The 12,108-nt window shown below is 46.0% G+C and overlaps 1 protein-coding gene across 5 annotated transcripts in view; it reads right to left on the bottom strand.

Annotated features, from left to right (window-relative positions):
* Nucleotides 1-10,475, bottom strand: part of LOC102398488 (ATP-binding cassette sub-family C member 4) — a 171,844-nt gene extending 161,369 nt beyond the window's left edge. For 3 of the 5 annotated variants that reach the window (XM_045162549.1, XM_045162553.1, XM_045162554.1), the window contains exon 1: nucleotides 9,951-10,475. In XM_045162549.1, the coding sequence (XP_045018484.1) occupies nucleotides 9,951-10,024 (74 nt within the window). In that variant the 5' untranslated portion in view covers nucleotides 10,025-10,475. The remainder of the gene's footprint in view (nucleotides 1-9,950) is intronic. The other 2 variants (XM_045162550.1, XM_045162555.1) reach the window with 1 other exon arrangement.
* Between the last annotated feature and the right edge of the window lie 1,633 nt (nucleotides 10,476-12,108).

The raw sequence follows: 12,108 nt of genomic DNA, 5'->3' as shown, positions 1-12,108 counted from the left end.
AAAATGAGCTACAAAATAAAACAGAGAACACAGAAGGCAGGGGTAGGAACCAGAAAGAAGCTGGAGGAAGTGAGCACGAAGGAGGCAGGAAGTGTGGAGGATGACCACTTCCTGCCTGGAGGCGGCCACCAGCCTGGAGGGGCTCCTGACCTCACTCAGGCCCACATGCTCCACCACGCTTGGGCCGGTAGGTTCTTCCACATACATGGGGCTGCGGCGGCGCTCACGTTCACCTCTGCCTGCCTTGACATTCTTGCCAGAATTTAGCCTAAACACGTGAGCAGGAGGAAACCACATTGCGGCTTTAAGCCACAGACCGGCTGTCTGTGTGGCTCTGGGCCAGCTGGATTCAACCTGTGTGTGGACACCCCACCCACCGTTCGCCTGCCACCAACCTCTCAGAGTAAGACTTTCCAGAAGAATCAGCCGGAGATGACTGGGAGTCACAGAATGGCGAGGCCGGCCTCGGGTTCACCCACAGTTTGCAGATGGAGTTCAGTCTCACCCACAGGAACCTCACCCAACCCCAGCCCAACCTTTCCACAAACGTTCAGCACTAGGTACTACTTCCTCACTTTGCTCTGCCCTCACTTAAGAGGCCAGTTCCCAGAAATCAAAGGCAACTGATTTCCTCTTTGTGTCTCCAAGCTGGCGGCTCTGCAGGATTCCTTCCGGTGGCACTTCATCCTTCCTGGAAGGGTTTCTAAGAAGGTCTCCCCACTTTACAGGAAAGGAATCCCTCCTGAGGAATGGGGCTGATAAGAAGGCGGCCCTGCGGAATTTCCCTTCAAAATACTTCAACTTACTTTCTGAGTGGCTCCTAGCAGAGAAGACCAAATCCACTTGAGAAAGGGAGGGAGGGAGGCTTTTGCAATAATCTTCACTGTCTCCATTTATTGAGGGCTTAATATGCAGCAGGCACTTACCTGTGCTATTAAAAATGCATTATGTTTTACAAGTGAACAAACTGTGTTGCTCAATGAACACTCAGAACTCATATAAACGCCACCTGTGTAATCTGTGGCACCAATACGCGAACCCCTACAGGCCCAGGCTTAAGTTTTAAGCCATCTCCCTTCTATTTAAGCAAGCTCCCAGAGTTTTTGAGCAAGCTCTGAGAGTTGGTCGGAGAAGGCAATGGCACCCCACTCCAGTACTCTTGCCTGGAAAATCCCATGGATGGAGGAGCCTGGTAGGTTGCAGTCCATGGGGTCGCTAAGAGTCAGACACGACTGAGCAACTTCACTTTCACTTTTCACTTTCATGCACTGGAGAAGGAAATGGCAACCCACTCCAGTGTTCTTGCCTGGAGAATCCCAGGGACGGGGGAGCCTGGTGGGCTGCCGACTCTGGGGTCACACAGAGTCGGACACGACTGAAGTGACTTAGCAGCAGTAGCATCAGTGTAATAATGCTTCTTGTAAATAGCTTTTTAAAACTGATGGGAAATACTGTAATGGAAATACTGTAAATGGAATTGTTAAACCTCCTCTCTGAACAGAAAAAAAAACAAACCAGGACAACTTTCTCTCTTTACAGAAAGGGAAGAAGGTACACCCCCAGAGTTGAGAAATCTCTTCGGTAGAAGTTTATTTATTTATTTTTTTTTCGGTAGAAGTTTAAAGTAGTAGCCAGATGGGTTTATCACATAATCTGTCACATCCTCACCAACAAAACACACCAACAAGGGTCTAAAAAATAAAAGCAATTTATTGGGTGAACAACTTTATGTTCATGAGCTTTCTGTTGACAAATGTGAGATTTCCACTCAATCACCCTCATAAGCTCAGTCAATCCAGGCATTCTGTGTGCCCCGGGTGAGGAAATACACACAGCAACAAGGAGGTCATAGCCCATACTCTGGAATTTGTCACCTTGACTTAACTCTGAGCGCCTCAATGTCCTACTTTGGTAAAAGGAAGACAAAACCAGGTTCAACGAGGGTTTACTATCCAAGGAGTCAAGGACCAGGTATATTTATCTCCGCACACAGGAAGCCCCCTTCCTCCCTAATACCTTGTTGAGTCCCCACAAGAGTGAACAAGCCAGCTGTTCTCATGCTTTGAGAGGAACTTAAAAACAGGGTGCAGATCTTGAAAATATGTAGGTTATTTTCTAGTATCTTTTGATATTGGTTTCTAACATAATTCCACAGTAATAAGGGAACAGACTCTGTATGATTTCAATACCTTTAGACCATGAAAGTACTGCACCTTGTTTCATGACCCTGGGTATGTATCAGTGTCTCCTCGACACTGGAGAGATTTATCATCTATGGGAACGTGAACAGAATTTGCATCCTGCTGTTGTGTGAAAATTGTATAAATCTTAACCATGTTGAACTGGTTCATAGTACTTTTCGGGTCTCCTATATCCTTCTATTTTTCTGTCTATTCATTCTATTAATTTTTGAGTTTGACATTGAAAACTCCAACAAAAAGATCTTAATTTATTGATTTAAAAAATAAATAATATAAAGTGGGAGGGATTAGGCATTCAAACTTTAGGGCCAACAAGGTGAGTCAATCATATTGAGGGCTGAGAAACTGCTGTATACTCACTAGTAAGAAAAGTGCTGGCAAGTTTAACAGATAATGTTAGTTGCTCAGTTGGGTCAGACTCTTGGTAACCCTATGGACTACAGCCCGCCAGGCTCCCCTGTCCATGGAATTCTCCAGGCGAGACTACTAGAGTGGATAGCCATTCTCTTCTCCAGGGGATCTTCCTGGCGCAGAGATCAAACTCATTACAGAAAACACTCAAAGAGGTTTATCTTACTCAAACCCATAGTAATAGCCTCATGGTAAGAAGGACAGTGTTCTTTGGCTCCATTAAAATGTTACAGGCAAGATTTAGGATGAAAATGTTCCACACGTCACAGAGGAGACATAGTCTGGGGGGAAAGACACACACAGAGAAACTTCAATTACATAGCTGGGAGACCAGGAGGGGGAGCTCTCCTGCCTGCAACAATATCAGAGCCCAGTGGCAACAGGTAACAATCTTCCTTTCCTGGCAAGGATTCAGCCAATGAAAAGCCATGGATTCTGTTCACTACAATTAACTCTGCCAAGTCTCCTTTCCCTCTATAAGAGTTCTCCTTCCTTCTCCTTTGCAGACTTCCCATGGCTTCCCATGGCTACAGACTGCAATTCTCTGCTGTTCCCACATAAACCCATCTTTGCGGGAGTAATATCTTGACAGTCTGTTTCAGGTCAACAAAGGGAAGGGAGTCAACACACTGGGGGACCCGTGGATGACTCAGCAAAGCAAATTACTCACTTGACACATCTGAATGGACACTAGTTGACATCTCTCAGGCTGACCAGATGTGGAGTATAAAAACCCCAATATCAAGAATAAACTACAGGAGTTAAATCTGTTACACTGTTTATTTCACGGTAAGGACTTGGTAGCAATAGCAGTAGTTTAGTCGCTAAGTAAGTCATGTTCGACTCTTGCGACCCCATGGACTATAGCCTGCCAGGCTCCTCTGTCCATGGGATTCTCCAGGCATGAATACTGGAATGGGTTGCCATTTCCTTCTCCAGGGGATCTTTCCAACCCAGGAATCGAATCCGGGTCTCCTGCATTGCAGGCAGATTCTTTACCGACTGAGCGATGAAGGAAGCCCAAGGACTTAGTAGTAAACTTTAATACACCTTTAGGGTGATCCTTCTGCATCTTCCTTGGAGCTGGAGTTATTGTATAAAATCACCAAAAATAATCAAACTAAATGCCTAGGAGGGCTTCCTTGGGGTTCAGTGGCTAAGACTTCACACTCCCAATGCAGGGGACCCAGGTTTGAGCCCTGGTCAGGAAATTAGATCCTGCCTACCTGAACTAAGAGTTCGTATGCCCCAACTAAGATCCAACTTAGCCAAATTAATTAATTAAAAAAATTACATATGTGTCTAAAAAGGGGGAACAGAACAAAGCCAGAGAAAGAGCCCCGGAGAGCTCACCCAGACTCCATCAACAACATGTGGATTTCTGACTGTTAATGAAGAACAACAAGATTCATACAAGTGGTATTCTGAAAATGGTGCCAAGAATCCTAGTTTGAAATTAAACATTTATATGTATTCACCATCGATAATTACTGAGGACCTAACAGAACCAACCTCCCTAAACCATCTCAGCACTCAGCCAGTTCACATCCCCCTCATGTCATCAGATTCTCTGACATGAGTCTCTAGAGAGTCTGTCTTGCCATCAATGGCAGTTTCCACAACCACACTCCCTTTGCAAGGGGACAGTTCACTAACTGAAATGTGGTCAGTGTCAGGGGAATTACGATTTAAGGCAAAATGGTTGTCTGAGAATGCCTTACAAATAGCTGGGAAAAGAAGAGAAGCGAAAGGCAAAGAAGAAAAGGAAAGATATATGTCCATCTGAATGCAGAGTTCCACAGAATATCATGTAGAGATAAGAAAACCTTCCTAAGTGATCAATGCAAAAAAAAAAACAAAGGAAAAACAATAGACTGGGAAAGACTAGAGATCTCTTCAAGAAAATTAGAGATACTAAGAGACCATTTCATGCAAAGATGGGCACAATAAAGGACAGAAATAGTATGGACCTTACAGAAGTAGAAGATATTAAAAAGAGGTGGCAAGAATACACAGAACTACACAAAAAACATCTTAATGACCCAGATAACCACGATGGTGCGATCATTCACCTAAAGCCAGACATCCGCGAGTGTGAAGTCAAGTGGGCCTTAGGAAGCATCACAATGAACAGCGCTAGTGGATGTGATGGAATTCCAGCTAAGCTATTTCAAATCCTAAAAGATGATGCTGTGAAAGTGCTGCACTCTATGTGCCAACAAATTTGGAAAACTCAGCAGTGGACACAGGACTGGAAAAGGTCCGTTTTCATTCCAATCCCAAAGAAAGGCAATGCCAAAGAATGTTCAAAATACCACACAACTGTACTTATCTCTCCCCCTAGCAAAGTAATGCTCAAAATTCTCCAAGCCAGGCTTGAACAGTACACGAACCGAGAACATCCATGTGTTCAAGCTGGATTTAGAAAACACAGAGGCACCAGAGATAAAGTTGCCAACATCCATTGGGTCATCAAAAAAGCAAGAGAGTTCTAGAAGAACATCCAGTTCTGTTTTATTGACTACACCAAAGCCTTTGATTGTGTGGATCACAAAAAACTATGGAAAGTTCAAGAGATGGGAATACCAGACCACCTTACCTGCCTCCTGAGAAATATGTACGCAGGTCAAGAAGCAATAGTTAGAACCAGACATGGAATAACAGACTGGTTCCAAATTGGGAAAGAATTACAACAAGGTTGTATGTTGTCACCTTGCTTATTTAACTTATGTGCAGAGTACATCATGCAAAATGCTAAGCTGGATGAAGCACAAGCTGGAATCAAGATTGCTGGGAGAAATATCAACAACCTCAGATATGTAGATGATACCACCCTTATGGCAGAAAAGGAAGAGGAACTCAAGAGCCTCTTGATGAAAGTGAAAGAGGAGAGTGAAAAAGCTGGCTTAAAACTCTATGTTCAAAAAACGAAGACCACGGCACCCAGTCCCATCACTTCATGGCAAATATAAGGGGAAACAATGAAAACAGTGACAGACTTTATTTTCTTGGGCTCCAAAATCATTGCAGATAGTAATTGCAGCCATGACATTAAAAGATGCTTACTCCTTAGAAGAAGAGCTATGACAAACCTACACAGCATATTAAAAAGCAGAGACATTACTTTGCTGACAAAGGTCCATATAGTCAAAGCTCTGGCTTTTTCAGTAGTCATGTTTGGATGTGAGAGTTGGACCATAAAGAAAGCTGAGCACTGAAGAACTGATGCTTTTGAACTGTGGTGTTACTGAAGACTCTTCAGAGTCCCCTGGCGTGCAAGGAGATCAAACAGTCAATCCAAAAAGAAGTCAGTCCTGAATATTCATTGAAAGGACTGATGTTGAAGCTGAAGCTCTTAAACTTTTGCCACCTTTTGTGAAGAACAGACTCATTAGAAAAGACCCTGATGCTGGGAAAGATTGAGGGCAGGAGAAGGGGATGACAGAGGATGAGATGGTTGGATGGCATCACAGACTCGATGGACATGAGTTTGAGCAAACTGCAGGAGATGATGGACAGGGAAGCCTGCTGTGCTGCAGTCCATGGGCTCACAAAGAATCGGACACAACTGAGCGACTGAACTGAATGACTGATGGAACAAGTGCATCTGGTCCAAGATCCTACTCAACCCTCATCTCTGTGGATAGGTCCTGTACTAACCCTCAACCTGCTGGCCTCTGGGACGAAGGTGGTTGAGAAATGCAGAGCACACCCCAGGGGGCTGAAGTGCAGGACAGCAGGGACATCGCCAGGGAGAGTCTCAGCAGACTGGAGAATCCATTCCCCAGCTGGACACAGTTCATTAACTGTGCTCCTTATTTTCAATAACGGATGAGCAAGAATTATTCAATAAACCATGACAGGAAAATGGGCTGTTTCAGGAAAAAATGAAATTCTAATTGGCTTTATTGTTAGAAATGAAACAAGATTAAAATAAAATGCCTACAGAGATTTAAATGATGCTGGGATTTTACAAAGACATATTATAAAAGCAACAGGAGAAACCAAAAAGCTTGATGTACTTAATAACACATCATTTAAAACCTTTAAATTCAGAGAAATGAAAATCTGTAAAATTATAAGTGCTTTTACAAGTTATTTCAAAAATATAAATGCCTCATATGAAAAAAAACCTATTAATACACAATTCAAAAAAATAAATAAATAAATGGTCAGTAGGCACCAAAAAAAGGTTCTATTTTTACAAATCAAACAAATTGAAATTAAAAATGTTTGATATTATCGGACTTCCCGGGGGGTCCAATGGTTAAGACTCTACTCTTCCACTGCCAAGGGACACAGGTTCCATCCCCAGCCAGGAACTAAGATCCCAGATGCCTCACGGCGGGGCCAAAAAACAAAGACTGTTTGATATTAACCTTAGACCTAGAAGAATTAATTTAGGTATTCAAAGCTGACACTTATATAAGCTCACAAACAGCTGTGAAGAGGGCAAATTGGTCTGAACTTTATGGAAAACAATTTGGCCTTTCACTGGTCATTTTATGTCTGAGAATATAGAAAAAGTAAAGATGCACCACAATACAAGGTCATGGATATTCATCACATCATAACCAGCAATAAACTGTGTTAAACAAAAGTGAAAGACTGCATAAATTGCAATTAAATACCATGTTTTGAAGATTTGTATTAAATGTTAACCAAAGACAATTAAGAAAGCTTCAATATTCAAAACTATTTTGTTTTATACAAAGGATGTATACTCTGTTTATGGGTAAGCAGGTGTGCATAAAAATTTCTAGGGGAAAGACTAAGAAACAATCAAAATATCATTAAGTGTACTTGGCTAATAAAAACAAATCCTTATTCTTCCTTTCTTGCCTTATAGTTTTAAATTTCTTTAGAAAGTCCACAACAATACCAACACCCATATTGGTAAAAGTCACCAATATCCATATCCTTATACCCTACCTGCAAACTGCTGTGAAACACTCAACTGCAGATGAAATGTAAAGTATATACCCAATGAGGACATGAAAACTCGGTTTTTCTCTACAAGGTGAGCCTTCTCTCTGGGCGAAACTTTCTGGCTGGGCTCAGTTCATCATTCCCTTGGTAGTGAAGTTGGGTACAGAAGGAAGTCACTAAGGTACTTCAGGCTTTGAATACAAGATAGCTATTATGGTCAACAACTAAGTCTGCAAACTCTGAAACCCCTCTCCTCTGGATCGTCATTCCCCACCATGGATGGAACCCGCCACCCCCCTGCACTACAAGAGCAGAGTCTTAACCACTGGTCTGCCAGGGAAGTCTGGACCCCTTTTTAAAAGATTATACTGAAGTAACAATGCCAGTGGGAGGAGTGGCTTAAAGCAGCTGCCAGGAAAAAAAAATTTAAAAAGCAGTTGCCAGCATCAACCTGCCACCAGAATCACCTGGAACGCTTCTTTAAATCTCATCCCAAGAGCTTCTAATTTTACAGAACTGATCTAGAATGAGTGCAGGAAAACGGCATTTCTAACAGGCTCCCTGGTCCACATATATAGTCAAAGCTATGGTTTTTCCAGTAGTCATGTACGGATATGAGAGTTGGACCATAAAGAAGGTTGAGCACCGAAGAACTGATGTTTTTGAACTGTGGTGTTGAAGAAGACTCTTGAGAGTCCCCTGGACTGCAAGAAGATCAAACCAGGCCATCCTAAAGGAAATCAATCCTGAATATTCATTGGAAGGACTGATGGTGAAGCTGAAGCTCCAATACTCTGGCCACCTGATGTGAAGAGCTGACTCATCAGAAAAGACCCTGATGCTGGGAAAGATGGAAAGCAGGAGGAGACAGGGACGACAGAGGAGGAGATGGTTGGATGGCATCAGGAACTCGATGGACATGAGTTTGAGCAAACTGAGGGAGATGATGATGGACAGGGAAGCCTGGTGTGCTTCCACACCATGGGGTCACAAAGAGTCGGACACAACTGAGCGACTGAACAACAGGCTCCCAGGTGAGGAGGATGCTGCAGGTCTGAGCCCTAAAGCTTGATTATAGATGTTTCACATGCATCATCTCCCACAGCAAGAACCTGAATTGTCTACAAGAACAAAGGTGTGTTTGGAATCACCTTCTTTGTGCATTTAGGAACAAGTAAGCATACCAACAGAAACAGCTGGTTAAACAGAACAGTTAACAGAACTGGAGTTACACACAGGAATCACAGGCTCAGAAGTCAGTCTGCCTAGTTCAGGATCCCACTCCACTACTTACTCACCATATGATGTAGGCAACTTCCTCAATCTCTATGCTTCAGTACCTTCAGCTGTAAAAGATAATAGCTCCATCTGCTCCCACAGGAAAACTGGAAATGGGTGCCTACCACAATCAATGAGGTCCTCACTTTCCATTTCCATGCATACATTTTTTAAATCCACAAAAACTGTCTAGGAGAGTTCCTTGCCCTGCCTGCCCTGCCTTAAGTTATAGGAACAACCACAAATCGCTTCTCTGAAGGCTAGAGATCTGGACAAGATCCCACAGGCTTCAGGGACCCCAAGCCCAGAGCCTCAAAGGTGGAAGGGTAAATAAATATTCACAATAGGAAAGCGGTTGGTCAAAAGACATACTCCAGTCGTCGCTGTGTCCCAGGCAAAAGCAAAACATGTTCAAGAATAGTGTCCCCATTCATTACATAAAAATTGTTTCTTTACCCATTACAAATTTGCCTTAATTAGGTACCAGACGCACACAGACAGAGAGGGAGGGAAAGAGACACGGTCACAGACAGAGAGCCGGGTGCAACTGGCCGGCAGTTGTCACATAAGGAATATGGTTAAAGATGAAGACATTATTGGAAGACGGCAATTGGTCCAGAGCGCTCATTACATAAAGGAAGCTGCTTGCTTAGGGGGCGTAAAAAATGAAAAAAAAAAAAAGTGCAGCTCTAGCTCGGAAGAGCAAATTCCCAGAGCAATATTGGAGAAGCCGGCTACGGGTAGGGTGGAGGGGGGCAGCGGGGTGAGGAGGAGGGTCCGGTCCATTCTCCGGCGGGGCGGTAACTCCCCATGGGCAGCCTCCGTTCTCCGCCTCCGGCTCCAGCTGCTCCCCCTGCTCTGGGAACCGGAGGCTGCCGGAGCGGCGAGCAAATATACTGGGATGGCCGGCAACCCCGCGACCACGTCCCCCTCCTCGGCCTGCTCCCCACACCCCCGCAAGCCGGCGAGCCGACGGGGACCACGCGGCCGGCGCGGGGCGGCCCCACCGGCGGCAAGAAGCCGGGCGGCCTGAGGGAGAACGGAAAGCGCCTCTGCCCCCGAAAGGCGAAGGCGGCATCAGGTACCCGCCCCACGGCGGCGGGGGTATCACGGCCCAGGCGGGGCGCTCACCAGAAGAATATGCGCGAGCAGAGGTTCGCGTTCCGCAGCGGGTTGGGCTTCACCTCCGGGTACACCGGTTGCATCTTGCCGGCCGGGGCGAGCGCGGTTTGGGATCCAGCCGCTGAAGCGTTGGTGCCGCCCGCTGCTCCGGGAGGTGTTGGCCGGGATGCTGGACTTCAGGCCGCCGCGCCGGTCCGCGCAACGGGAGCCGGAGAACCACTGGCTTCCGGAAGCCGAGCGCCTGCGGCCCGCCGGGTCCCCGCCTCCCAAGGCCGCGCCGCCTCCCGGGCCCGCCCGGAGGACGCCGGCAAAACTCCGCGGCCGGATCGCCGGAGCCCAGAGCCACAGGCCGCGAGCAGGGGCGGCGGCGGCGCCTAACGTTGGCCGGGGCTGAGGTTGCCCGGAGGCGGGCGAAGGTGCGAGGCGAAGGGAGGAGGGTAAACGGACCGCCCGGGAACACGGGTCTCAGCGCCTAGGCGTCCACGTGCTCGCACCTGGCTGAGAACGCAGCCTTAGATATTGCTCCCAGCCGGGTACCCGCCCCCCGGCCCAGAACGTGGAGAGGGGAGGCGCAGTATCTGCCCGCCCCCCGCTGCTCGGAAACGCCCCTTCGGCTGCGATTTTGCAAATAGCCTGAAAAAGCTGGCAGAAGGCGTGAACAGTTGGAGCTCCAGGCACCCTGTCCTCTTAGTACCAAACTACGGTCCTCTGGGAAGTCCTCCGACCTGCGGCCAAGCCTTTGACATCGGACAACAGCATGGTTTAGCACAAATTACGTTTGCAGAGTGTCAAGACCCAAAGAAAAGTAACAGGATTAGAAGAACTCAAAACGATTTTGGAAGATGAGTGAATGTTGCCACTGGGGACAGGCTGTTGGCACTCGTGTTGCTGCATTGTGTAGGGACCTCTGCGCGTTTCGCTGCCCTTTTAGGTTGGGAGGGATTCCCAGGTGGCGCTATTGGTAAAGAACCCGCCTGCCGAAGCAGGAGTCCTAAGAGACCGGGCAGGGGATGGGGGTTCGATCCCTGGGTGGGGGAGATCCTCTGGAGGAGGGCATAGCAACCCAGCTGCTTCCAATTCGCCAGTATTCGTGCCTGGAGAATCCCCAGGGACAGAGGAGCCTGGGGGGCTACAGTCCTTACCGTGGTACATGGTCGGACAGGACTGAAGCACACACTTAGATTGGGAAAAGGGAATCTGCAGAGAGACAGACTCACTTATGATTTCTTTCATCATGTACTCAGTTCCTAGTGGGTTAACAGTGACATATGTCACGAAACATCAAGTTGGTTCGCATTTCTGGGGACCTGACCTGACTTTTAACTATGTTGTTGTCGTTTAGTCGCAAAGGCGTGCCTGACTCTGTGCTTCCTAGACTGTAGCCAGCCCTCCAGGCTCCTCTGTCAATGGGCTTTACCCAGGCAAGATTACTGGAGTGAGTTGCCATTCCCTTTAGGGGATTGTCAGGATCCAGGTCTCCTGCATTGGCAGGCCCATTCTTTACCACTGAGTCACCTGGAAAGCCAACTTGTAACTATAAGGATGCCCTAATAAAGTACTTATAATCATCCCTATTTCACAGATGAGGCTTAAGTACAGAACTTGTCCAAGGTCTTAAAAATCAATAAATGATGAATTCTGATTTGGATGCATAGTTCAGCCTGGTCTGGTGGATGGACAGTGTGTGTGGACGGGTGTCTAGAATACACTGAATGAGTAACTTGGGCTGAATGAACAAAAACTTGGACTCCCAGTAAGTGTTTAGTTATTTGTGTGGCCTTCTTACCAGCTCAGCAGTTTCTGGTCCCTTCCACCCTAAATGAAGAAAGATCAAAGTTCTTGGTGCTTATAACAAGATCACTTTGATAATTTCCCATGTACCTTGACTAAAATCATGTTTGTTATTAATAATGACTTAACACAACTTTGTAAATCAACAATGTGTGCACGTGTGTTAAGTCTCTTCAGTTGGGTCCCATACTTAAAAAACTACAAAAAACAAAAAAAAAAACACAACAAAACAGCTTTTAGCTTCAGTTATTCAGGTTGAATAAGTTTGTAACCAAGCAAAACCCTGCAGGGGCCTCCTGAGCACAAAAGCCTTTCTTTTTTTATCCCCCATTTCTAATTTGTTGGATACAAACTTCAGACTTCTAAACCTCCCTGT

The sequence above is a fragment of the Bubalus bubalis genome, chromosome 13 (genome assembly GCF_019923935.1).
Source record: "Bubalus bubalis isolate 160015118507 breed Murrah chromosome 13, NDDB_SH_1, whole genome shotgun sequence".
Classification (NCBI taxonomy): domain Eukaryota; kingdom Metazoa; phylum Chordata; class Mammalia; order Artiodactyla; family Bovidae; genus Bubalus; species Bubalus bubalis.
Note: the sequence above shows the minus strand (reverse complement) of the source record. Positions and strands in the feature narration are given on the sequence as shown.